This window comes from Malus sylvestris, chromosome 5 (assembly GCF_916048215.2).
Source record: "Malus sylvestris chromosome 5, drMalSylv7.2, whole genome shotgun sequence".
NCBI lineage: Eukaryota > Viridiplantae > Streptophyta > Magnoliopsida > Rosales > Rosaceae > Malus > Malus sylvestris.
Window position 1 is genome coordinate 5,569,761 of NC_062264.1, and position 23,941 is coordinate 5,593,701.

Sequence of the window (23,941 nt, forward strand, 5' to 3'; positions counted from 1 at the left end):
ATATCTGACGAATGGTTTTTAGCCCAGACTAGAAGAAGATTTAGTCCCAAATTGCAAACAAAAGCTTTCTAACGTACCTAATCAGTCTAAAGCTGGTTAGAGCTAAAGGCTCCTTGTGAGCCCAAATTAGCCTTAGGCCTTGCCCAAGAACTTTTATGAGAGCAACTTAGAACAATGCCGGTAGTCAATGAGATAAAGTTGTCTAACGCTTTTTAACCTTTAGCCTCTCTTATCATTTGAAAAAGAAAAATGAAATTTCATGAATGATGTTAGTTTGGAAGGCTATATTTTGTCCTTAGATCATGTTCTTGCCGTTAGACATGCTCTAAGATATTTTCTTGTGCCGCCAGCCAATCAGCGACCAGCCCTAGATACTATACATAAGTTAATAGTACAAGGATCTCGAATATTGTGTTTAAGCGACGTGGCGTAATGGTGTGCCAGCAATATATCTTCCTTCTTCGACTGGTGAGATCTGCCCATCCATCTTCCCCCCAACTTGGCTCGTGATCCGTGTGGGTCCCATCTGACATGTAATTTATGCACGGCCTCTTGCTATTGGTTGCAACCGCCGGGCCCATTTGTCCTTACTCCTTTGGGCTGCTGATCGAAGAATGAATCATATGATAATGGTGAATGTAGATGATGCATGCTATCCCATCGTACCATCATACGTGGTGGCCTTCTATTGGCAGTGTTAAAAGGAGCCGTGTGGACGTCTACGTTGACCGAAATTCCCGTTTGGACAAGAGAAATGCTGACTCTCTTAAAACGGGACCCCCAACGAATTATTTGCTCTATGTATTGGAAAGGGATTCTGTCCGGATTCTTTCCATCAAATCAACCCAATCACTTAATTTTGATACTTGAAATTTGATCTAACGATTCAATTTATTATAATTTTTAAAGAGTTCCATGTTTGTAGCCGTTTGATCAAATTTTAAAGGTCTGAATTGATTGATTTAGTGGATTTAGGAGTGTATTCAATTGAGATTTTGAAGGATTTTAATTCTTTTAATGAATCTAGGGGCATTCAATCAGGATTTTAAGTGATTCTTTGAAATTCAAGGTATATTCAATTAGAATTTTAAGATATTTTATTAAAACCCTTATAAATCCAAGTGTATTAAATTAGGATTTTAAAGAAGTTTATAACATTCCAGGTATATTCAATTAGAAATTAATTTTAAAGAATTTGAGAAAGTTGAGGAATTAGAGGGAATTTTAGAGATTTCGTAGTATATTTTAAGCATTCACAAATCTCACCTCTCTTCATGAGATTTCGAGAGAATTGAATCAAAATTTTGCATGGAATCTCTATAAATCAATTAAACTCCATAAAAATCCATGAATTTATAAATCCATTCAAATCTCTCAAATTCTCAATTGAATACACCCTTTTAGTGGAAGGAATCCAAAGAGGATATCTTTTCCTATATATTATTGACACAATATTTTATGATATTAATATAATAATTAACGTTAAAATGTAAAATAACAGAGAATTTATACAGAATTTCATTTATGAGAGACTACCTTTGTGTTTTTTCAGTGATAAATATGCCCAAATGAGTAACCGACAACGGATATATCTTGTCAGACTAAACCTGTATTTTTTATGTGTCCATAACATAAACCAGAAAAATAGTATTTTAACTTTGGTTACGTTAATGCAGTATGTATAACCCAAGTTTATAATTTGTAGTGAGGGCAAGGCCACCAATTCCATCTGCATATCATTTACTCCAGGCCTAGGTGCATGCCCATTTCATGGAAATTTCTCTTATGAATAATAATATGATTATATTGTAATTGGATTTTCAAATTTTATTATTATTATTATTAAAAAGAGAGGGAGGAATTCGAAACATTACAATAATTTAGGAAATTGAGAGTTTCGAACCGGGACACATGGATGGAAACTCAACATTTTATTCACTGAGATATTGTAATTATATCTACACTCGCTATGATCTCGTTTGTTAAAGAGTATTGACTTGAGTATTACTATTTACTATATCGAAAGCATTTTGAATGAATAAACGGATGATAACTTCCTTATGTAGAAGTTAAAAGTTATTCATGAAGAAAAATAGTCTTTAATCCTATTGTTTGTGTGGGGATTAGCATGAATATATTTTCTTCTTGAATATATGCTTTCCGTTGAGATGCTCTCGGTCCGGAATTTTTATTTAATATTCTTGCTAAAAATGTAAACGTCTCTTTTAGAATTTAATAAAAGTTACCATTTGACAAAAAAAATCCTTCTAATTGTACAAAATATGAAATTTATTATCCATTTCTTCATGAATATACATGCGTACAAAAAAAAAAGGATAATTATTAAAAACGTTTCCATTGAAGAAACCATCGTTCCAGAAACTCTCAATTCATTTCCAATGCCCTCCAATAAATAAATGACGAGGTCTACTTGTCTCTACCCAATTTTCTTTTGTCCATATTTACTTCAAGAAACGGGCTTTTTTGTCATTCGTGTTCAAGATATGGGGCTTAATGAATATTCTCTCAACTACAACAACAACAACAACAACAACAACAACAACAAGGTCTTTTCTTATTTAATGGGGTCGGCTATATGAATCCTAGAACGTCATTGCGCTCAATCTTGTGTCATGTCCTCTGTTAGATTCAAGTACTCTAAGTTTTTTCTTAGACTCTCTTCTAAAGTTTTCATTGGTTTTCCTCTACTCTTTCAGCCCTGAACCTCTGTCCCGTAGTCGCATCTTCTAACCGGAACGTCAGTAGGCCTTATTTGCACATGTCCAAACCACCGTAACCAATTTTCTCTCATATTTCCTTCAATTTCGACTACTCCTACTTTACCTCGGATATTCTCATTCCTAATTTTATCATTTCTTGTGTGCCCACACATCCAACGAAGCATCCTCATCTTCGCTACACCCATTTTATGTATGTGTTGATACTTCACCGCCCAACATTCTGTGCCATATAGCATCGTCGGCATTATTGCTGTTCTATAAAATTTTCCCTTTAGCTTCAGTGGCATACTGCGATCACACAACACGCCCGATGCACTCTTCCACTTCATCCATCCAGCTTGCATTCTATGGTTAAGATATCCATCTAATTCTATGTTCTTTTGCAAGATAGATCTTAGGTAGCGAAAACAGTCGCTCTTTGTATTTCCTGATCTCCGATCCTCACCTCTAACTCATTTTGGCCTCCATTTGCACTGAACTTGCACTCCATATATTCTGTCTATGATCGACTTAGGCGAAGACCTTTAGATTCCAACACTTATCTCCAAAGGTTAAGCTTCGCATTTACCCATTCCTGAGTTTCATCTATCAACACTATATCGTTTGCAAAAAACATACACCAAGGAATATAATCTTGAATATGTCATGTTAACTCATCCATTACCAATGCAAATTGATGAGTTCTTGTTCTATTACAATCTTGATTGCCATGATTCTATCTCCTACCCTCTTGACATCTACAACATCTTGTGTTAAGGTCTTGTCCACGATGATGCCAACACCGTTTCTCGTTCTATTTGTGCCCGAATACTAAAGTTTAAAACCTGAGTTTTCTAGATCATTTGCCTTGAGACCAACCCACTTAGTTTCTTGTAGGCACATAATATTTATCCTTCTCCTCACCATAACTTCCACTACTTCTATAGATTTTCCTGTTAAAGTTCCTATATTTCACGTACCTAAACGCATTCTACTCTCTTGAACTCTACCATTTTGTTCTAACTTATTCACCCTCCCCCGTCTAATAGGATCAAAGTACTTCTTTTATGTGTCCTGTATAAAGTTGATAGGAGCATATGCTCCCAAACAACTTTGAGTGGAGTCGTTCAAAAAGAAGTTTCTATGACCCCCTTTCTCTCAACTAAAAAGAAAAAAAAGGAAGTCGTAATTGGTAGTATGATAGTTCAATGTAAATGTCACACGATAGTACCAACTTACTATATTTCTATGTTTACATAATTTTTCATACGTGATAGATATCTTTTATCAAAATAATTACTATTGATTTTATTGGAAAACTATTTTGATAATTATTTCGTTTAATGCTTATCTAGCTTAGTTCAAGTTAAGCTAATCTAATTTAGTTAATAAAATTAAATAAATTAGAGATAATCAGGTGCAACAGACACATCCTAAATCACAAAGAAATTAACTTTACTCGTAAGAACACTTTAGAACAATAGGACAAAGACGAAAGAGGCTCCATTAATGTAAGGAATATATTAATTACGACATATAATATGTCCCCTTATCACTAACAATTTAATATTATTTTGTTTAATTATTCTTTGATTAACAATGCAATAAAAGAATTAATTAAATAAATAATTAACCGTTGTGATCGATCGAGATCATGGATATTATATGCAATGCATTAGGTGTTGATACAACAGTCGTACACGTGTCCAAAGTTTTGACATTTCTTGGTCGGCCATCTTGGGGGTCCGCGTTGAGACCATGATATTGATGACCTCAAGCTCGGCCAATCCGAGGCGATTTTAAAAAGCTTGGACGGTTGAAGATAAGTAGGTGCATGATGCAGTTGCTGACGAATTAACTTTATTCCTTACCAATACCACCAACGCCAATTGTTTGAATAACTAAATTTGATGGATACATAAATTGCTTGGGGGTAAAAGGGGGGTTGCGGGAGGACTACAATGTTTCATTGTCTGAATATTTCATCACATCGACTCTTTAGATTCACTTTAACATTTGTCAAAACTTTTACAATTGTTGAAATTGAACCTAAAGATTTTCAAATCGCAAAGTATCCACATGTCGATTATGCTAAAGATTAGATTGCGACTCTCAATGGTGGATTTAGGATTCCAAGCATTCAAAGAGTCATTGGAAGTACTTCACATGTATATGTTTCGGACTGGGTGATCCTAGGACCACCTTGGTTCCAATGTACATCTGTCTCTGGTGACGCCTACCAGGGTTCATTCACAAACATATATGTAACATTGGATCCATATAACTCTTAATTCATGTTTACTTGAATTAAGAATGAGAAAAATGAAGGACTAAGAGAACATAGTAATATGGAAAATAAAGAAAGAAAATCGGATCAACTAGCCCCTAATTGATATACTTCTTGTTTTTTAGGTATTTGAGAACAAATTTTAAGAAAAAAACTAACACTTTTTCTGATTTCTTATGTCTTAGTGAACATATGAGAAAATTTAGATATTACATTCGACAACTAGTAAATTCCCAAGGTAATAGACAACTATTTCCAATATCAACTTTGTAATTTTGTAATATAATTTAGTGACATTTCTCTACATTTTAACTCAGACTACATCAACAAGATTAAACTATTAAATTTGGTTTGATTCGGTTGGTTTAAACCATTCATCTGGTTAGGTTTGTATGGCTAATTTAGGCCCAAAGACAAGTTGTTTGACAAATGGGCCGAGATCCATTTGCAACCCATATCTAGAAGTCTCCCCTTACTTTGCTTCCATTGGAATTTGTAGCCCATTTTCCCGCGAGATCCAGCATCTCCGATCTTCGTCGTTACGATTTTCTTCTTCTTCTTCTTCAACTCCTTCCGAGTTCCAACAACCGCTTCCTGAATCCGATGCTGGAGCTCCTTCGCCACCATCGTCAACCCCAAAGATCACATAATGAAGCTTGCTCTTTCCATCCTCTTCCTCTCTCTCAGCTTCTCCTCTTTTCTTCGTACTGCCACTGCTAGAGGCGGCCTGCACAGTTCCTACCCTCCAGGTCCCGCCCATCTCCTCATATGTGTTATATATATATTTGTATGCATTTTCATGTCTATGTGTGTGTATATGCATCTGTGTACATTCAATTTTTTGGAAGTTGAAAAACTGAGATTACAAGAACAAGAAGTAAATTGGAAAATTTTCCTTTGATTTCCCAGGAACCAAACGGTAGTTAATTATGTAAGACAGATTATCATGCCTATTGCTTTTATACATTTTGTTTCTTCTGTTTTGGTGGATTGTCGTTACTAAAAAAGGAAACTAGCTTAGCATTAAGAATTTAGCTAATTGTAAGTTAAATGTTGATAGGTATCGAATTTGATCCTCGCGGTGGTTCTGGAAGGCAATTGTTTGAAGATAAGAAGTCTCAGAAGCGGTATTTATCTCTAAAGTTGAAGTTTAGTAGCTTGACATGAATTATGTAATCTAATTTGATATACGTATGTGTTTATTGAAAATGTGAAAAAATTTGCGACAGTGTTGACGTAGCTCAAGGGTACATGACTAACTCTGACCTGGAACGGGCCATTAAGGTGTTCGGCCGAAGATGCAGTAACATTTCTAGGGTTTACAGGTGATTACTTGGACTTGTGCATTTTTTAACATGTACCAGATTATAATTTTACCACTTCTTGGTATATGAATAAAACAATGATATTTGTTAGTAGTAGTTTTAGTTGGATAAATGCTAGATTTTATTGTAGAATTTTTGTTTAGGCAGCTCACGATGATTATGCTGATTTATCTTTCTATTCTCCTGTTGAGGGATTTTTCGAATGGATTATCAGTATTGGGAAGAGTGTGAATGGGGTTCCTCTGGTAATCGTTTCACTGAAGTTTCCTCTTTGCTTTCGATCGCTTTAGTTTTATTTATTAGAATAACATCTTGACTCACATCTTATGAAGTTTGTAATGTTTGATTTATTATTGCTTGTAGTGGGTAATAGAAATTTCTGATAAGCCTGGGGAGGAAGAGCCTGAGCCCGCATTTAAGGTGAATGTTCTGTTACATTCAATTTTTTATTTTTGAATATTAATTTATCCAAATTATCCAAGCTGTGCTATTTGGTAAAAACTTTTGAATCCTGAAGTTTTAATCTTTCCTAAATACAATCAATTTTTTTTTTTGGAACATGGCATGTTGATATTGTGTTTATCCATAATCCAGAAAAAGTTACCATTCAAAAGAACAGGAACTTGTTGTGATGCTGTCAAGATTAGCAAAAATTAGTCCTTGCAGCTGTTTGGAACTGAATTTAACCATAAGGCTGTGTAATAAGGATGCAGACACCAGTACCTGAAATCTTTTTGCAACAATAATGCTGAATAAGGGTCAGAAACTTCAGTAATAGGAAGTTTAAATTGATTGCTTAGCGGTGGAAGTTAAAATAGTGCGATATATTTATGTCTCTGCCTCTCTGGTATTGCATCTTTGAATCCAGAAGGTTTAGGTACCTGTTTACCACCGAATTGAGTTGATTCTGGTATCCATCTGAGCTCTTTATAAATTCATTCCACTCGTTGAATTATGTTACTTGTCCCCGAGGAAGGAGAGACTGTCAATTGAATGTGTTTTGAGGGCAGTTTTAGTCACACTTTTTGTTACTTTTTCTCTGATCTTGCATGGAAACAAATGAAGGAAACTGTTATGAGCCACTTACGACCACAAGAAACTTATAATGAATCTGAGAAGCGGTAATAGGACAAAGATTATAATTTATAAGTACATGCCAAAAGATCACATGCAATTGGATAATTTGTTTTCCCTCCTCTCTTCCTTAAAGTTCAATGTTTCTGAATTCTGCCGCAACTAATAATACATTGTTAATATTTTTTTGTTGTTACCCTTTCATTTTCCACCTGCCACATTATGCGTTTACTGTTGAAAACTGAAATCTTGAATTCAATTTTTGTAGAAAAAGTTTTACTCACTACCCAGTTTTCAGTTTTTTGAGTGTTTTCGTACAGTGACTGTGTAGTATTTTTGTATTTGGTGTGCTACTTGAAAGCTTTCGTTTGTTCTTTAATGTAAATTGCTTGTTACTCATGTATGCAATTTCAAGTGCTTTTTGAACTTTTATGATAAATATGCTGGGTGCTGCAGTACATTGGAAATGTGCATGGAGATGAACCTGTAGGCCGGGAGCTTCTAATTCTACTTGCAAATTGGATATGTGACAACTATTTGAAAGATCCCTTGGTACTTTTCTTTCCTTTTATTGCAAGTGTTTGTCTAATTATTGTTCTGTAACTCTTTCATGTTATACCCTGCATGTCTGTAATTTATGGCAAATTACTTCATTCTTTCATTTTGTCTTTTCCTGTGTTGAGTGTTTTCCCACATTGCTCTTATTTTCATCTATATGTTCCTGTTTTGACATATCTGCTTCGCGAATAAAGTATTTTCAGACTTGCTAACAGAAAAAAAGAAAAAAATATTTTCAGACAACTTCTGGAAGTTTCTATATTCCTCTATTTGCTAGGCATTTGTGAATTTTTTACACTTCAATTGTGATGTGTGTTTTTTAGTGGACTGTAGAAAATGGAAATATGAACGTTGCCTTCACTTTTGTGCTTTAGACTTTACAACATTGGGGTTTTAAACTTTTATCTGTTGAACCCCTTAGAAGAACCATCATTTAACTAAGTATCTTATGAAAAAATAATTGATATTATGCCAAATTAGAGTAAATCTTAATCGGGTGGAAGAAAGAAATCCTTTTTGCGAGACATGTGCACCCATCTCTTCCTCTGATCATCTGGATTAACGTTGCATCTTTTATGCTGCTGAACATATATATGCCGTTTGTTTTCTTTCCATATTTTCCTAGTCCTTGTTATTGAACCCTTTTGATTCTCCAAGTTTCATTTGAGCATAAAACTAAAGTGATTGGCGTTAACTCAGTTTTCGCATCATAATATCATATAAACCTATTTTAAAGTAGTTATTTGTTATTCATGTCACAAATATTAGTTCTGCATGGTTGTAGTTGTACAACATTTAACGTACTCTCAAACATCCATTGGTCACTACAGGCAACATCGATTGTGGACAATGTGCATCTTCATTTACTGCCGTCTATGAATCCCGATGGGTTTTCATTAAGGAGGCGGGGTAATGCAAATAATGTTGACCTAAATCGAGATTTTCCAGACCAGGTACTTTCCGAGTGACAAGATTTAGTTTCCATCATCAATAGGAAGAGTCAATGACTTGTGGCCAAGGAAAGAAATAAGATGCAATGGAAGTAAAATATTGTTAGAGAGACCTAAGGTTAAAATCTTAAATGCCAATAGAAATAATTAATTTGGGTATAATTTTATGCCATATGAATTTGATGGATATCTTTGTTGAATACATACTTGCAAATGGGCTGTACTATCATTATTATTATGAGATTCCACTTCGTGTTAGTTGAATAGGATTTAAACCTCGCGATTGATATTCACTGTAGATTCCAAATTACAACCTCTATATAGTGGGATGTCTGAAACATCTTTTGTTTAGTATTTGTTTATATTATGGCCTTAACAATGATCAGTAAAGTCATTGGCCAATTTTCAACAATAAGAGACATTGACATGAATGACAGTTCTTTCCGGTCAATAATGATGAGGATTGGAGACAACCTGAAACAAGAGCAATAATGAAGTGGTTGAGAGAGATACAATTTACTGCATCTGCCAGCTTGCATGGGGTAATACATTGTGTTTTTCCTGTTATGATCCATTCTTTTAGTTTATTCCATAAGTATAGCTGTGCCCTTATCATGAGGTTGTTTGAGCAGCCAACCAGAATTTCCTGCTTACTGTCAGTAGCTTGCAAAAATAATCAGTTATAACTCTTTGCCATAATTGAGACCTGCATGCTGGTAAATACCTTTGGTGTCAAACTTATGGAGAATATTTAAGGATACAGAGAATGCCTGAACTACTTCTCTCTTCTGAGACAAGGAAGACATTAGCTTAATCAATATGACATATAGTATTTACCAAACACAAAGCCACTGCATTAGTGCTTGTCAGCTTGTACTTTGGAGCATGCTACCTATGAAGTGTTTGTTTTAAATTTGGTTATTTGAAGACTTATAGGAAGAAAGGAATTTGTAAATTGATCCATCCAAAATTTGTATAACAGATCTAATATAGCTCCTTAGCCTTCATCCACATTCATTTTTTTTCGCTCATCCAAATCGGTTAATTCAAAAAATACATAATGTTCATAGGGTTTAATTCCAACAGGTGGTTCTCTATCTTAGCTAATGGATTCTTTGATCCAGATTTGGAGCAATTAGTCATTACCAATTCTTTTGTTGTTCACAGGGTGCCCTTGTTGCAAATTATCCATGGGATGGCACTCAGGATAAAAGGTGATCATTTTACTACCATAAAAGTTCTGCATTTGCTGATTGTTATCTTGATACTACGGTCTTGCTTTCTTGATATGCAGTTGTGTATTTCCTGTTCTTTGTTTTCCTTTTGTCTTTTAAAAGCTTGAAATCTTGTCCTCTTAATGGGAAAACCTGTCAACCTTTAGCTCTCTTGGAACATCTTTGACAGCAAGGGAAAATGCAAATGATTTGTTTGTTGGACATTTGCCCACGAACATATGTCTTCAAGTATTCCTTTCCATTAAGCTTCTTCTGGCTGTTAGAGTGTAGGTTTTGATTATTATTCAATTTTACGTATGATGCCAAATGTATTAGGTGTTTTAAAAGTTTCTTTTATAGTGTGAAACAAGCATGGTGATGTGAATATTAGGTCTTAAGGTGTTACTATAATGTTATGAACATTGCCGACTACTAATATAATTTATGAATTTTCAAATGATGCCTAACAATATGTCCAACTTAAAATAGCATTCTCCCAGAATTTATGCTAAAGCGCCTTAACTTTTTATTTTGCACATGCCCTTGTCTTTTGATCTAAATTAAATTACAGGAAAGATTATTTTGCATGTCCGGACGACGAGACATTCCGGTTCTTAGCAAGTGTATATAGTCGCTCTCACTACAATATGTCATTGAGCAAGGAATTCGAGGGAGGGATTACAAATGGAGCATTCTGGTATGATGGCTTGAAACATTACAATTTTATGTATTTTCTTTTTGTTTGATATTCATCAATTGTTTCTTCCACGTGTTGTAGGTACCCTATATATGGAGGCATGCAAGACTGGAACTACATAAATGGTGGCTGTTTCGAATTAACGTTGGAGATTAGTGATAACAAATGGCCTACTGCTAATGAGGTCAGTCATCAGTTAGGGTGTGTGTTTGCAACCTTGATATAAAATACCATTTTAGCCAAGTTTATCATGTATGGGGATATGGTTACACCCTTGGTGTAGCCATAGGTTTATTGGACCTTAGGGCAGCGGGGATGGAACTTTGCATGGCACTGGCTGTTCTTGTTAAGAACTGAAAAGATAAGTTTCCATGGGGCAAGAGGTCGAAGATAAGTAAGAACAAAGGCTTTAACCTTGTTCATGCTCCATTAAAAATAGAATGCAAATCTATTAAGCATACATTAACAGAAACGCTCGTCCTCAAACATAGCTCAGATTACTTGAGCAGGAGCCTTTATTTTTGGTTTATTTGTCTTAGGCATGATATCTGATGAACTGGACACTTCAAAGTGACTTAAAATATCATTGGAGGGGATCTTGCAATCTTATCAGTGTGGGTTTACATTTTCAGAGTTAATAGCCTCACATCACTCCCTTCAAAACAGGAGAGCGTCTATTCACAATCTAAATTTCACCTCATTGAAGGGTTTTAGGCAGGGGATATATTTTGATGTCTGTTTAAAGAGAAGCTTCATCAACTGTGTCAGTGTCTCCTTTGTGAATATCCTAGGAAAAATACTCTACTGCAAGCATGCTAATCTCCAAATTGATTGTTGTGCCCTTTTTTCTTTTGGTTAAGAACGTTGGGTTACTCAGTATCCTAACATGGCTGATTATCTTGATTTTGTCCTTGCTTCAAGTTTTGATACTATTCTAATATCATGTTATGTTCTTTGTTCCTGACATATGCACGAGGCACAATGTCAGTTAATCATTATATTCTTTATCCGTTTCTTGTTTCCTATTAACATAAGCTTGTCCACAGTAGGTTTTGTTGCCTTCTTGCTTGTTTACATGTTTTAGTTGATTTGTTATATCGGAATTTTGGTAGTTTATATCTATTTAGTTAGGAAGATTCACGGATGTTGTTGCCAGCCTGTCCTATGATGGGTTCATTTTTTAATGATTAATTGGCACAAGTGACTTTTATTCACCTAGGAAAATTATTTCCCTTTCGTTTTAACTTACTATCATTTAACCATTTGACGTGTTGTCTTTTATGCATATAAACATGCAGCTTCTCACTCTTTGGGAATACAACAAAATGAGCATGCTTAATCTCATTGCAACCGTAGTCAAGGTATGTTACAACAGGAACAGAATTTTTCTTATTTTAGCTTGTGGTCTGTTGTTTGAATCCGTGGTGCTTTTCTCTATGCGGAACATTTGAGAATAAGAGCGAAAATTCTCCCATGAAGCCATTTCAGATTTTTCAAAATTTTAATTTTAGATGGGTGTGATATCGTTAACTACACTCTTGTACTCTTTAGATAGGAGTACGTGGAAGGATCTTTTCATCAGATGGTGGGAGGCCGTTGCCTGGATTTATTGCAATCAAAGGGATAAATTCCACGGTATATTGATGAACTTTCATTTTATTCTTCAAATTGAGGGATACTTTGTTTTGCATATTATGATTGTACAATATGGCTTCAATTTGAGATGTGAGATTGGACTGAAGTTTTAGAATCGAATTGAGTAGTAGATCAAAACAGCTGTTGAGTAGCCTAAAGTGTTGTTGGGATATTTTCTAGCCGTAAGATTAGTAGAGTAAATGATAGAAATAAATGACAAACGATCTGTTTGATCAGTACATTTCAAAATAAAAGGAAATTGGATAAGCATTGGAATGTTGCTTATTTTTGCTACACCTTTTGGTTTACGTCATAGTTTGTTTTACTTTTTTGGTCAGTTAGCTTTTGTACATCACTTGATAAGCTGAAGAGGACTACATGTAAGCCAATGGCTCATCTATTTTGACTGACAGGTTCAAGCTAGCAGAGCAATTGCGGATTACCATCGCTTGCTTTCCCCCGCTGGAAGATATGAAGGTAATCTTACATCCCCTTTCATACCGAGCTGGATGCTTTAAAAATTAAAAAGAGAAATTATGAAGCAATTTGAGAATTAAAACTACTGGTATCATTTTATAGAATATAAACCACATTTCCATAGTTGTACGCTTTTTCATGTATGTCATATGGAAATCGTTATATCTATTCATGGCATTGAACGTGAAATACTTTGTTGGTCATATGGAAATCGTTATATCTATTCATGGCATTGAACGTGAAATACTTTGTCTTTCCAACAAACTTGGCCTAGATCTAGAGAGTAGTGGATTGTTTAGTGAGGGCATGAAATGAGAGAATGTGACGCGAAGGTCCTCTTTTTCTGCTCTTCTTATTCCTGGTGTAATTGCAGCTACCGGATTTTATGGTAATTGAACTTAGTTTCTTATGAAGGGGGAACATGAGATACAATTTGTATCTTGAGTCCTTGACAATAAATCTGTTGAAGAATTTTGGAAACGAATGCTTTATGGATGTATGCTCATAGTTCTAATTCTATTGTGGTACCGATTTCTCATCTTTAGATTGCTTTTGATGCCTGAATATTTTGTTGGATTTACTGGTTACGTGCAGTCACAGCTACTGCGCCTGGGTATAAATCAAAGACGACATGTATCTGGTTGGAAGAAGCAGGCGCGACGAATGTAGATTTTGTTCTCGATCCTGAAGTCAATACCAGAGGAATTCAAGTTCGAAGTGCCTGTGATTGCAGCTGGGGCAGTATGAGCATCATTTGGGGAACCCCTTTCGAAGTCTACCTGCTTTTGATTGTTATTGTAGGGTTCCTTTTGTTTTTATACAAGAGGAGGACATTTAGCCGATTAAAACAAAGGCAGTTAGTAGGACCAAAAAGGCCAATTGTGGCGTAAGGATCGACTTAACTAATCATACGGAGTTTTTCTTTCTGTGAGAGTCAAAATTAAGACTCATTCCCTACGAAGAAAGGAACGGGGATGATAACGAACAATGCAACAGTGAAGACGGAAAAGAATACGTGTACTGCGAAACAAAATGCGGAAAATTTGCCGAGTTAAACGGCAGCTCCAGAAAACCTCTTGTGCACAGCACTCGAGCAACATCAAGGTCAAGATCAACTGATATATGTGGATGATAACTTTGTATTGTTTGGATGTATTTTCCATTTCCTCGTGTAGCAAAAAGACTAGATACCTTCACTAATCTCATTTCTCAAATTTGTGCATCTTTTCCCTTCAATTTGTTTTTTATTGTCCAGTTGAAGTGCTCTTGGCTCGAGCAAATTTCAGGCACATTCGCACCGGCTGTGCTTCTCATCAAAGGTGGGTGAGTACTGGGAAGCACCGCCCAAGAAAGTGCCGTTGTGGTCACCGGCTATAACTCTGTCACTACTTAACTTGTTAATCCGGTACCCTCTCCGAAGCTCAACTATTGCTTTAAACCTTTTGAAGACAGCAAACACCTCTGACTTATGCTTCAAGAAATGCAACTAACACATTCTTGTACAATCATTTATAACGTCAAGAAGTGCCTATTTCCACTTAGTGTTGTGACCTGCATAGGACCACACATTTGAGTGTATCAACTCCAATGGATGGCTTGCTTTCCGAATCATCTCTCTACTGAAGGCTTTTCTGTGATGGTTTTCAACCGCGCATCCTTCACATACTCTATGTGCTTGTTTCAGCTTTGGTAATCCAATTACCATTTCTTTGTCCACTAATATTTGTAGACTCCGGAAGTTCGAGTGACCAAGTTTTCTGTGCCACTCCCAACTCCTAAGCAATGTCTTCCACTGCAGCTGTTAGTGCATTCAAATTCATGGATTTGGATCCTTGCCGGATCCCCTCCTTAGGGATCCTAGGGATCAATGAACACAGACTGTTGATAAAAAATCGTGCGGTCATAATTTTTTCTGTTTTTATATTTTTCATGCAAAATGATGCCGTTTTACTTTTAAAAATATAAAAAGCATTTAATTGGGATCGCACGGTTTTTGATCAACGGTCTGTGTTCGTTGATCCCTAGGATCCCCAGGAAGGGGATTCGGCGAGGATCCAAATCCCAAATTCATGTCTTCCATTATCAAATGAAAACACCTATCTCCTGTCATTTGTACTAACATGATTCTCCAACTTTTTGTCCTCAAAGATAGCCACCTCATCATCACCGAATAGTAGGAAATAACTATGCTGCATTATTTGTCCTACACTTACTAAATGCTTATCTAGTCCTGGCACTAGCATCACCTTTTTAATGTGCCTAGTAACACTCGTAGTCTTAGTTACCAATGTACCTTTGCAACAGCTTGCACAATATGTCCAATTTTTCATTTTGATTCTAGTAGTCACATTCCTGTAAACATTACTAAGTAATGACTCATAAGAAGTCATGTGGTTATTGCAACCACTGTTTATGAACCAAACATGTTCATCCTTAATCACTGATGCATAATTACAAGCAAAGAACATAGAGGTTTCTTCACCAACTTCCTTTGCATGGTGAACATATTGAACAATTTTGCTTCTACATTCTTTAGCAATATGTCCTAACTTGTTACGCTTAATTACAACATTTTGGTCTCCCTTTGAACCAACACTCACCAAAATGCAAGTTTTCATAGGTTCAACAACTTTTCTTATTGCCATTGTTCTTCACAACTACTTTGGTCTTCTCATTTGGTCTCACAAAGGGCTACTTCTCCTTGTTCTTCCAAGGCTTCTTGCCTTTATAGCCACTAGCCTGAGAATTATTTCTCCCTTGTACACTGAGGTTACTAAAAGCTCTCTTATTCACATCACTATCTTCTGAGTGCCTAATTAGCCTTTATTCAAATCCCTTGAGTGTGACAACAACCTCAATAGCATCAATTTCACTAATCTTCTTGATTCCTTCTATCACATACACAATATTCTCAAACTCTGGTGTAAGATTGATTAATAACTTCTCTACAATCTTTTTGTTAGACAGATCTTCACAATACATTTTCATTTGATTAATGAATCCAAACAACTTAGTCAAATAATCCGACAATGCTTTACTATTTCTCATTCTAGCAGCTTTAGTAGTCTCTTGAGTCAATCCCAGAGCTTTAACATCACGAGCAATCAGATCTTGAGCAATTATTTGCTGCTTCTCAGAGAGTTCATTGTCTAAATATAAGGGAAGTTCACAGCCTTCCTCAACTTTCCACAAATTGTGGGATTAAAAAAATATTGTCTTCATCCTGATGCACCAGAAATCATAGTTGACTCCATTAAAGACTGGAGCTCGAAACTCAGCTCATATCCATCCATTTTTTCCTTCAACTCGACTGAGTTTTTCGTTGAAACCCAAAAAATGAAATCATAGATTCATACCCCTTGATCCAAATCTAACCAAGCTCTGAGGCCATGTTAGTCTTTGTATATGATTTTAGTGAGATTGAGATGAAATCAATAAGACATTGATTAGCTCGGTGAGCTGAAGTTGCAGTGAACAATGAGGAACACTGCCAACATGAAGGAATATAGCCGTTGCTACCTTCACACTTTCGGCGTGTGAACATCATCATAATTTGACAGATAAGGCAATATACACCCTCTAGATATTTTAATCTTCGTCATCCATTACAACTAAGAACAACAACAACAACAACAACAACAAAGCCTTTTCCCACTAAGTGGGGTCGGCTATATGAATCCTAGAACGCCATTGCGCTCGGTTTTGTGTCATGTCCTCCGTTAGATCCAAGTACTCTAAGCCTTTTCTTAGAGTCTCTTCCAAAGTTTTCCTAGGTCTTCCTCTACCCCTTCGGCCCTGAACCTCTGTCCCGTAGTCACATCTTCGAACCGGAGCGTCAGTCGGCCTTCTTTGCACATGTCCAAATCACCGGAACCGATTTTCTCTCATCTTTCCTTCAATTTCGGCTACTCCTACTTTACCTCGGATATCCTCATTCTCAATCTTATCCTTTCTCGTGTGCCCACACATCCCACGAAGCATCCTCATCTCCGCTACACCCATTTTGTGTACGTGTTGATGTTTCACCGCCCAACATTCTGTGCCATACAACATCGCTGGCCTTATTGCCGTCCTATAAAATTTTCCCTTGAGCTTCAGTGGCCTACGACGGTCACACAACACGCCGGATGCACTCTTACACTTCATCCATCCAGCTCGTATTCTATAGTTGAGATATCCATCTAATTCTCCGTTCTCTTGCAAGATAGATCCTAGGTAACGAAAACGGTCGCTTTTTGTGATCTTCGCTAGATTGCTCCGGTCATTAGTGTGGATAAGTATATAAATGGATAGAGATAGGAAAGCAAACACAAGATGTACGTGGTTCACCCAGATTGGCTACGTCCACGGAATAGAAGAGTTCTCATTAATTGTGAAGGGTTTACACAAGTACATAGGTTTAAGCTCTCCTTTAGTGAGTACAAGTGAATGATTTAGTACAAATGACATTAGAGTACAAATGACATTAGGAAATATTGTGGGAGAATGATCTCGTAATCATGAAACTTCTAAGTATCGGAGTGTGGTATCATCTTGACTTGCCTTATCTGTCTCATAGGTAGATGTGGCAGCTTCTCTGGAAGTACTCTTCCTCCATCCAGGGGTGGTATCTTTAATTGGTGGAGATGCACAAGGTAATGTATCAATTTCACTTGAAGCTTACTTGTAGTTTCAGGCTTGGTCAAGCGCAATACAAACCATGTAGTAGGAGTCCCCCAAGTCGCCGAGCTAGGGGATCTGCTGAAAGAGGTGACAGACAAGGTAAGCAATCAGAGCTCCGGCTGATTGTTCACCTTCTCCCCATCTTGCAGCAGCATGAAGGATAAAGAGAAGAAAAATGAGAAGAGATGATATGAGATACTTTTGCTTTTGAAGAAGTAGCTTTCCACAGGCTTATTCTTGAACTGAGCTGGAGGGTTTTCTGGTTTCCTCCAGAGTATAAGGCCGACTGAAGAATTTGAGGGTCAAAACAAGTCCATCAAATCTAGAGTACGTTCGACCCTGCTGATATGGGATACTTTTGCTTTTGACAGAGTAATGGATGTATAGGCACGTGTGCTGTTACGCTTGTCTCCACATGCTTCCTTGTATCCTTCGCACTTGCCCTATCTGTTCCTCAAGCAGATGCGGTATCTTCCCTGGAAACATAAGATGTTGAAGATGAGTACTCGAGAGCAATGCCAGGTAAGTAATCAGGTAAGGGGTTCCAGGCAGTCAGTTCCTGATTGGGAGCTTGATTTCAAGTGCTGACTGATTGCTCTCTTTCTCCTTGTCTTGCAGGTAAAAACAAGGCCAAAGGAAAAGACAGGGAAAAAGCATGATATGGGATACTCTTGCTTTTAACCCTGATGATATGAGATATTCTTGCTCTAGTATAGCTTGTTTGCAGAGGTATTATCAGGGGGAAAGAAAGCTGAATATTTCGAAAGGCTTCGTTGGGAGTGCCCTCTCAGATATGAGGAAGGGTTAAGCATTTTTGCAGGTCTGCCTGTTCGTTGGGGATGGAGGTCGACATATATAGGAGTCTCCCTAACAACAAGTAGTAATGCTATTCCTTTACCCTGCTTGGTCATAGCACGGTAGTGGGAGCTGCCAGCTTCACATGTTTTAACTCTGTCAGAGCACTTTGAAAAAGTGGCATGTGGTATCTGGCTCTCGAGATTCGGAGAACGATGCTTCTTCGATTTTTGAGAAAGCAATCATGCTAGGGGTCTGGCTCTCGAGATTCGGGGAGCAGTGTCTCTTCGATTTTTGAGAAAGTAATCATGTTGGGAGTCTGGCTCTCGAGATTCGGAGGGCGGTGCCTCTTCGATTTTGGAGTAAGCAATCTTGTTGGGAGTGTTTTCTCGGATGTGAGTAAAGGTTCGGCATGTTTGCTAGTCTACCTTGCCACGAAGCACGGAGGTTGACACACAGGGACTTTCCAATTATCCAGCAGTGGTACTGTTCCTTTACCCTTGTGGGTAATAATATGGTAGCTAGACCTTTAAAATTTATGTGTCTAAACTTTGTTAGTGCTGTTTCTTTGCTATTCTTTTACCTTTCTTGGTCAGAGCGATATAGTGGGAGCTGCAAGCTTCACGTGCTCAACTTTGGCAGAGACTTTGGCAAAGTTATCTGTGGTACCCATGAGCTATTGTTGCGTGTGGGAAGTGGGTGATTGAACAGTAAGATTCATGTGTTTTCGACTTCACCAGAAGTCTTCGACAGAATGCCCATAATTTCCGCAAAGCTGAGTGTGCGTGTGACAGGTGCTGACAAGGCTAGAAAAGTAGGTGCCTCTTCGATTTCTGAGATCGGCCCTCGTGATCTCTGAGCAGCCCAGCTTTTGAGAAAGCGAGCGCCTCTTCGATTGATTCGGAGAACGATGCCTCTTCGATTTTTGAGAAAGCAATCATGCTGGGGGTCTGACTCTCGAGATTCGGGGAGCAGTGTCTCTTCGATTTTTGAGAAAGTAATCATGTTGGGAGTCTGGCTCTCGAGATTCGGAGGGCAGTGCCTCTTCGATTTTGGAGCAAGCAATCTTGTTGGAAGTGTTTTCTCGAATGTGAGTAAAGGTTAGGCATGTTTGCTAGTCTACCTTGCCACGAAGCACAGAGGTTGACATACAGGGACTTTCCAATTATCCAGCAATGGTACTGTTCATTTACCCTCTCTTCGATTTTTGAGAAAGTAGTCATGTTGGGAGTCTGGCTCTCGAGATTCGGAGGACGGTGCCTCTTCGATTTTGGAGCAAGCAATCTTATTGGGAGTGTTTTCTCGAAAATGTGAGTAAAGGTTGGGCATGTTTGCTAGTCTACCTTGCCACAAGGCACAGAGGTTGACACACAGGGACTTTCCAATTATCCAGCAGTGGTACTGTTCCTTTACCCTTGTGGGTAATAATATGGTAGCTAGACCTTCAAAATTTATGGGTCTAAACTTTGTTAGTGCTGTTTCTTTGCTATTATTTTACCCTTCTTGGTCAAAGCGATGTAGTGGGAGCTGCAAGCTTCACGTGCTCAACTTTGGCAGAGAACTTTGGCAAAGTTATCTGTGGTACCCATGAGCTATTGTTGCGTGTGGGAAGTGGGTGATTGGACAGTAAGATTCATGTGTTTTCTACTTCCCCAGAAGTCTTCGACAGAATACCCATAATTTCCGCAAAGCTGAGTGTGCGTGTGACAGGTGCTGACAAGGCTGGAAAAGTAGGTGCCTCTTCGATTTCTTAGATCGGCCCTCGTGGTCTCTGAGAAGCCCAGCTTTTGAGAAAGTGAGCGCCTCTTCGATTTCTGAGATCGGCTTTCATGGTCTTTGAGCAGCCCAACTTTTGAGAAAGCAAACACCTATTCGATTTATGAGATCACCCTCGTGGTCTCTAAGCAGCCCAGCTTTTGAGAAAGCAAACGCCTCTTCGATTTCTGAGCAGGCGCCTCTTCGATGTCTGAAGCTCCGTCGAGTGCAGCTTTTTATAGGGGCTAGCATTAAGTTCCAAAGCACACTTGAATCTCCACCAGTAGAAGCTCCATTCTTGCACTTCTAAGATCTTGATTTGTCCGACTTCTTCTCTCTTCAACACCTTTGAAAATGTCTGGCCCCTCCGACCGTCGTTTTGACTTGAACCTTGTTGAAGAGGCAGCCCCGCCTTCTCCAGACAACATATGGCGCCCATCCTTCGTCTCCTCTACTGGTCCTCTTACCGTTGGGGATTCCGTGATGAAGAATGATATAACCGCTGCGGTGGTGGCCAGGAACCTTCTCACTCCCAAAGATAACAGACTACTTTCCAAACGGTCTGATGAGTTAGCTGTTAAGGATTCGCTGGCTCTCAGTGTTCAGTGTGCAGGTTCTGTGTCTAATATGGCCCAACGCCTATTTGCTCGAACCCGCCAAGTTGAATCATTGGCGGCCGAAGTGATGAGTCTCAAACAGGAGATTAGAGGGCTCAAGCATGAGAATAAACAGTTGCACCGACTCGCACATGACTATGCTACAAACATGAAGAGGAAGCTTGACCAGATGAAGGAAACTGATGGTCAGGTTTTACTTGATCATCAGAGATTTGTGGGTTTGTTCCAAAGGCATTTATTGCCTTCGTCTTCTGGGGCTGTACCGCGTAATGAAGCTCCAAATGATCAACCTCTGATGCCTCCTCCTTCTAGGGTTCTGTCCAATACTGAGGCTCCGAATGATCCCCCTTCGATGCCTTCTCTTTCTGGGGCTCTACCGACTGCTGAGACTTCTCCTAAGCAACCTTTGTGAAGGCTCCATCTTGTTTGTTTATTTTGACTCATGTATATGTACATATTTGTAGCTTATCGGGGATATCAATAAATAAGTTTTCCTTCATTTCAACGTATTGTGTTAAATACACCAAAGCCTTCTTCGCTAAGTTCTTTGAATTTTTTTTTTTGTTGAAGCTTGTATGTTGAAGCTTTCTGAGTGGAGCATGTAGGTTGGGGTAGTGTTCCCTTAATTTTCCGAGTGAGGAAAACTTCTCGGTTGGAGACTTGGAAAATCCAAGTCACTGAGTAGGATCGGCTATATGAATCTTAGAACGCCATTGTGCTCGGTCATGTGTCATGTCTTTCGTTAGATCCAAGTACTCTAAGTCTTTTCTTAGAGTCTCTTCCAAAGTTTTCCTAGGTCTTCCTCTACCCCTTCGGCCCTGAACCTCTGTCCCATAGTCGCATCTTCTAATCGGAGCGTCAGTAGGCCTTCTTTGCACATGTCCAAACCACCGTAACCGATTTTCTCTCATCTTTCCTTCAATTTCGGCTACTCCTACTTTACCCCGGATATCCTCATTCCTAATCTTATCCTTTCTCGTGTGCCCACACATCCAACGAAGCATCCTCATCTCCGCTACACCCATTTTGTGTACGTGTTGATGCTTCACCGCCCAACATTCTGTGCCATACAGCATCGCCGGCCTTATTGCCGTCCTATAAAATTTTCCCTTGAGCTTCAGTGGCATACGGCGGTCACACAACACACCAGATGCACTCTTCCACTTCATCCATCCAGCTTGTATTCTATGGTTGAGATCTCCATCTAATTTTCCGTTCTTTTGCAAGATAGATCCTAGGTAACGAAAACGGTCGCTCTTTGGTATTTCTTGATCTCCGATTCTCACCCCTACCTCGTTTTGGCCTCCATTTGCACTGAACTTGCACTCCATATATTCTGTCTTTGATCGGCTTAGGCGAAGACCTTTAGATTCCAACACTTCTCTCCAAAGGTTAAGCTTTGCATTTACCCCTTCCTGAGTTTCATCTATCAACACTATATCGTCTGCGAAAAGCATACACCAAGGAATATCATCTTGAATATGTCCTGTTAACTCATCCATTACCAACGCAAAAAGGTAAGGACTTAAGGATGAGCCTTGATGTAATCCTACAGTTATGGGAAAGCTTTCGGTTTGTCCTTCATGAGTTCTTACGGCAGTCTTTGCTCCTTCATACATATCCTTTATAGCTTGGATATATGCTACTCGTACTCCTTTCTTCTCTAAAATCCTCCAAAGAATGTCTCTTGGGACCCTATCATACGCTTTTTCCAAATCTATAAAGACCATGTGTAAATCCTTTTTCCCATCTCTATATCTTTCCATCAATCTTCGTAAGAGATAGATTGCCTCCATGGTTGAGCGCCCTGGCATGAACCCGAATTGGTTGTCCGAAACCCGTGTCTCTTGCCTCAATCTATGCTCAATGACTCTCTCCCAGAGCTTCATTGTATGACTCATTAACTTAATACCCCTATAGTTCATGCAATTTTGTACGTCGCCCTTATTCTTGTAGATAGGCACCAAAGTGCTTGTTCGCCACTCATTTGGCATCTTCTTCGTTTTCAAAATCCTATTGAAAAGGTCAGTGAGCCATGTTATACCTGTCTCTCCCAAAACTTTCCACACTTCGATTGGTATATCGTCTGGGCCTATTACTTTTCTATGCTTCATCTTCTTCAAAGCTACAACCACTTCTTCCTTCCGGATTCGACGATAAAAAGAGTAGTTTCTACACTCTTCTGAGTTACTCAACTCCCCTAAAGAAGCACTCATTTCAGGTCCTTCATTGAAAAGATTATGAAAATAACCTCTCCATCTGTCATTAACCGCGTTCTCTGTAGCAAGAACCTTTCCATCCTCATCCTTGATGCACCTCACTTGGTTTAGGTCCCTTGTCTTCTTTTCCCTTGCTCTAGCTAGTTTATAGATATCCAACTCTCCTTCTTTGGTATCTAGTCGTTTATACATATCGTCGTAAGCCGCTAACTTAGCTTCTCTGACAGCTTTCTTCGCCTCTTGCTTCGCTTTTCTATACCTTTCACCATTTTCATCGGTCCTCTCCTTGTATAAGGCTTTACAACATTCCTTCTTAGCCTTCACCTTTGTTTGTACCTCCTCATTCCACCACCAAGATTCCTTTTGGTGTGGGGCAAAGCCCTTGGACTCTCCTAATACCTCTTTTGCTACTTTTCGGATACAACTAGCCATGGAATCCCACATTTGGCTAGCTTCCCCCTCTCTATCCCACACACATTGGGTGATTACCTTCTCTTTGAAAATGGCTTGTTTTTCTTCTTTTAGATTCCACCATCTAGTCCTTGGGCACTTCCAAGTCTTGTTCTTTTGTCTCACTCTTTTGATATGTACATCCATCACCAACAAGCGATGTTGATTAGCCACGCTCTCTCCTGGTATAACTTTGCAATCCTTACAAGTTATACGATCCCCTTTCCTCATTAGAAGAAAATCTATTTGTGTTTTTGACGACCCACTCTTGTAGGTGATCACATGTTCTTCTCTCTTCTTAAAGAAGGTGTTGGCTAAGAAGAGATCATATGCCATTGCAAAATCCAAGATAGCTTCCCCATCCTCGTTTCTCTCCCCAAAACCATGGCCACCATGAAAACCTCCATAGTTGCCTGTCTCCCTGCCCACGTGTCCATTTAAATCTCCTCCTATAAATAACTTCTCTGTCTGAGCAATTCCTTGCACCAAGTCTCCAAGGTCTTCCC

General features: G+C 38.4%; 1 protein-coding gene across 1 annotated transcript; it reads left to right on the forward strand.

Moving 5' to 3' along the window:
* The first annotated feature begins 5,480 nt into the window (after positions 1-5,480).
* On the forward strand, positions 5,481-14,151 carry LOC126621008 (carboxypeptidase SOL1). Its single transcript, XM_050289365.1, has 15 exons — positions 5,481-5,756; positions 6,068-6,134; positions 6,237-6,332; positions 6,547-6,577; positions 6,696-6,752; positions 7,863-7,958; positions 8,795-8,917; positions 9,352-9,456; positions 10,082-10,128; positions 10,700-10,825; positions 10,907-11,009; positions 12,124-12,186; positions 12,377-12,460; positions 12,874-12,937; positions 13,532-14,151. The coding sequence occupies exons 1-15, from the start codon at positions 5,657-5,659 to the stop codon at positions 13,825-13,827; spliced, it is 1,458 nt and encodes a 485-aa protein (XP_050145322.1). The 5' UTR covers positions 5,481-5,656; the 3' UTR covers positions 13,828-14,151.
* The last annotated feature ends 9,790 nt before the right edge of the window (positions 14,152-23,941 follow it).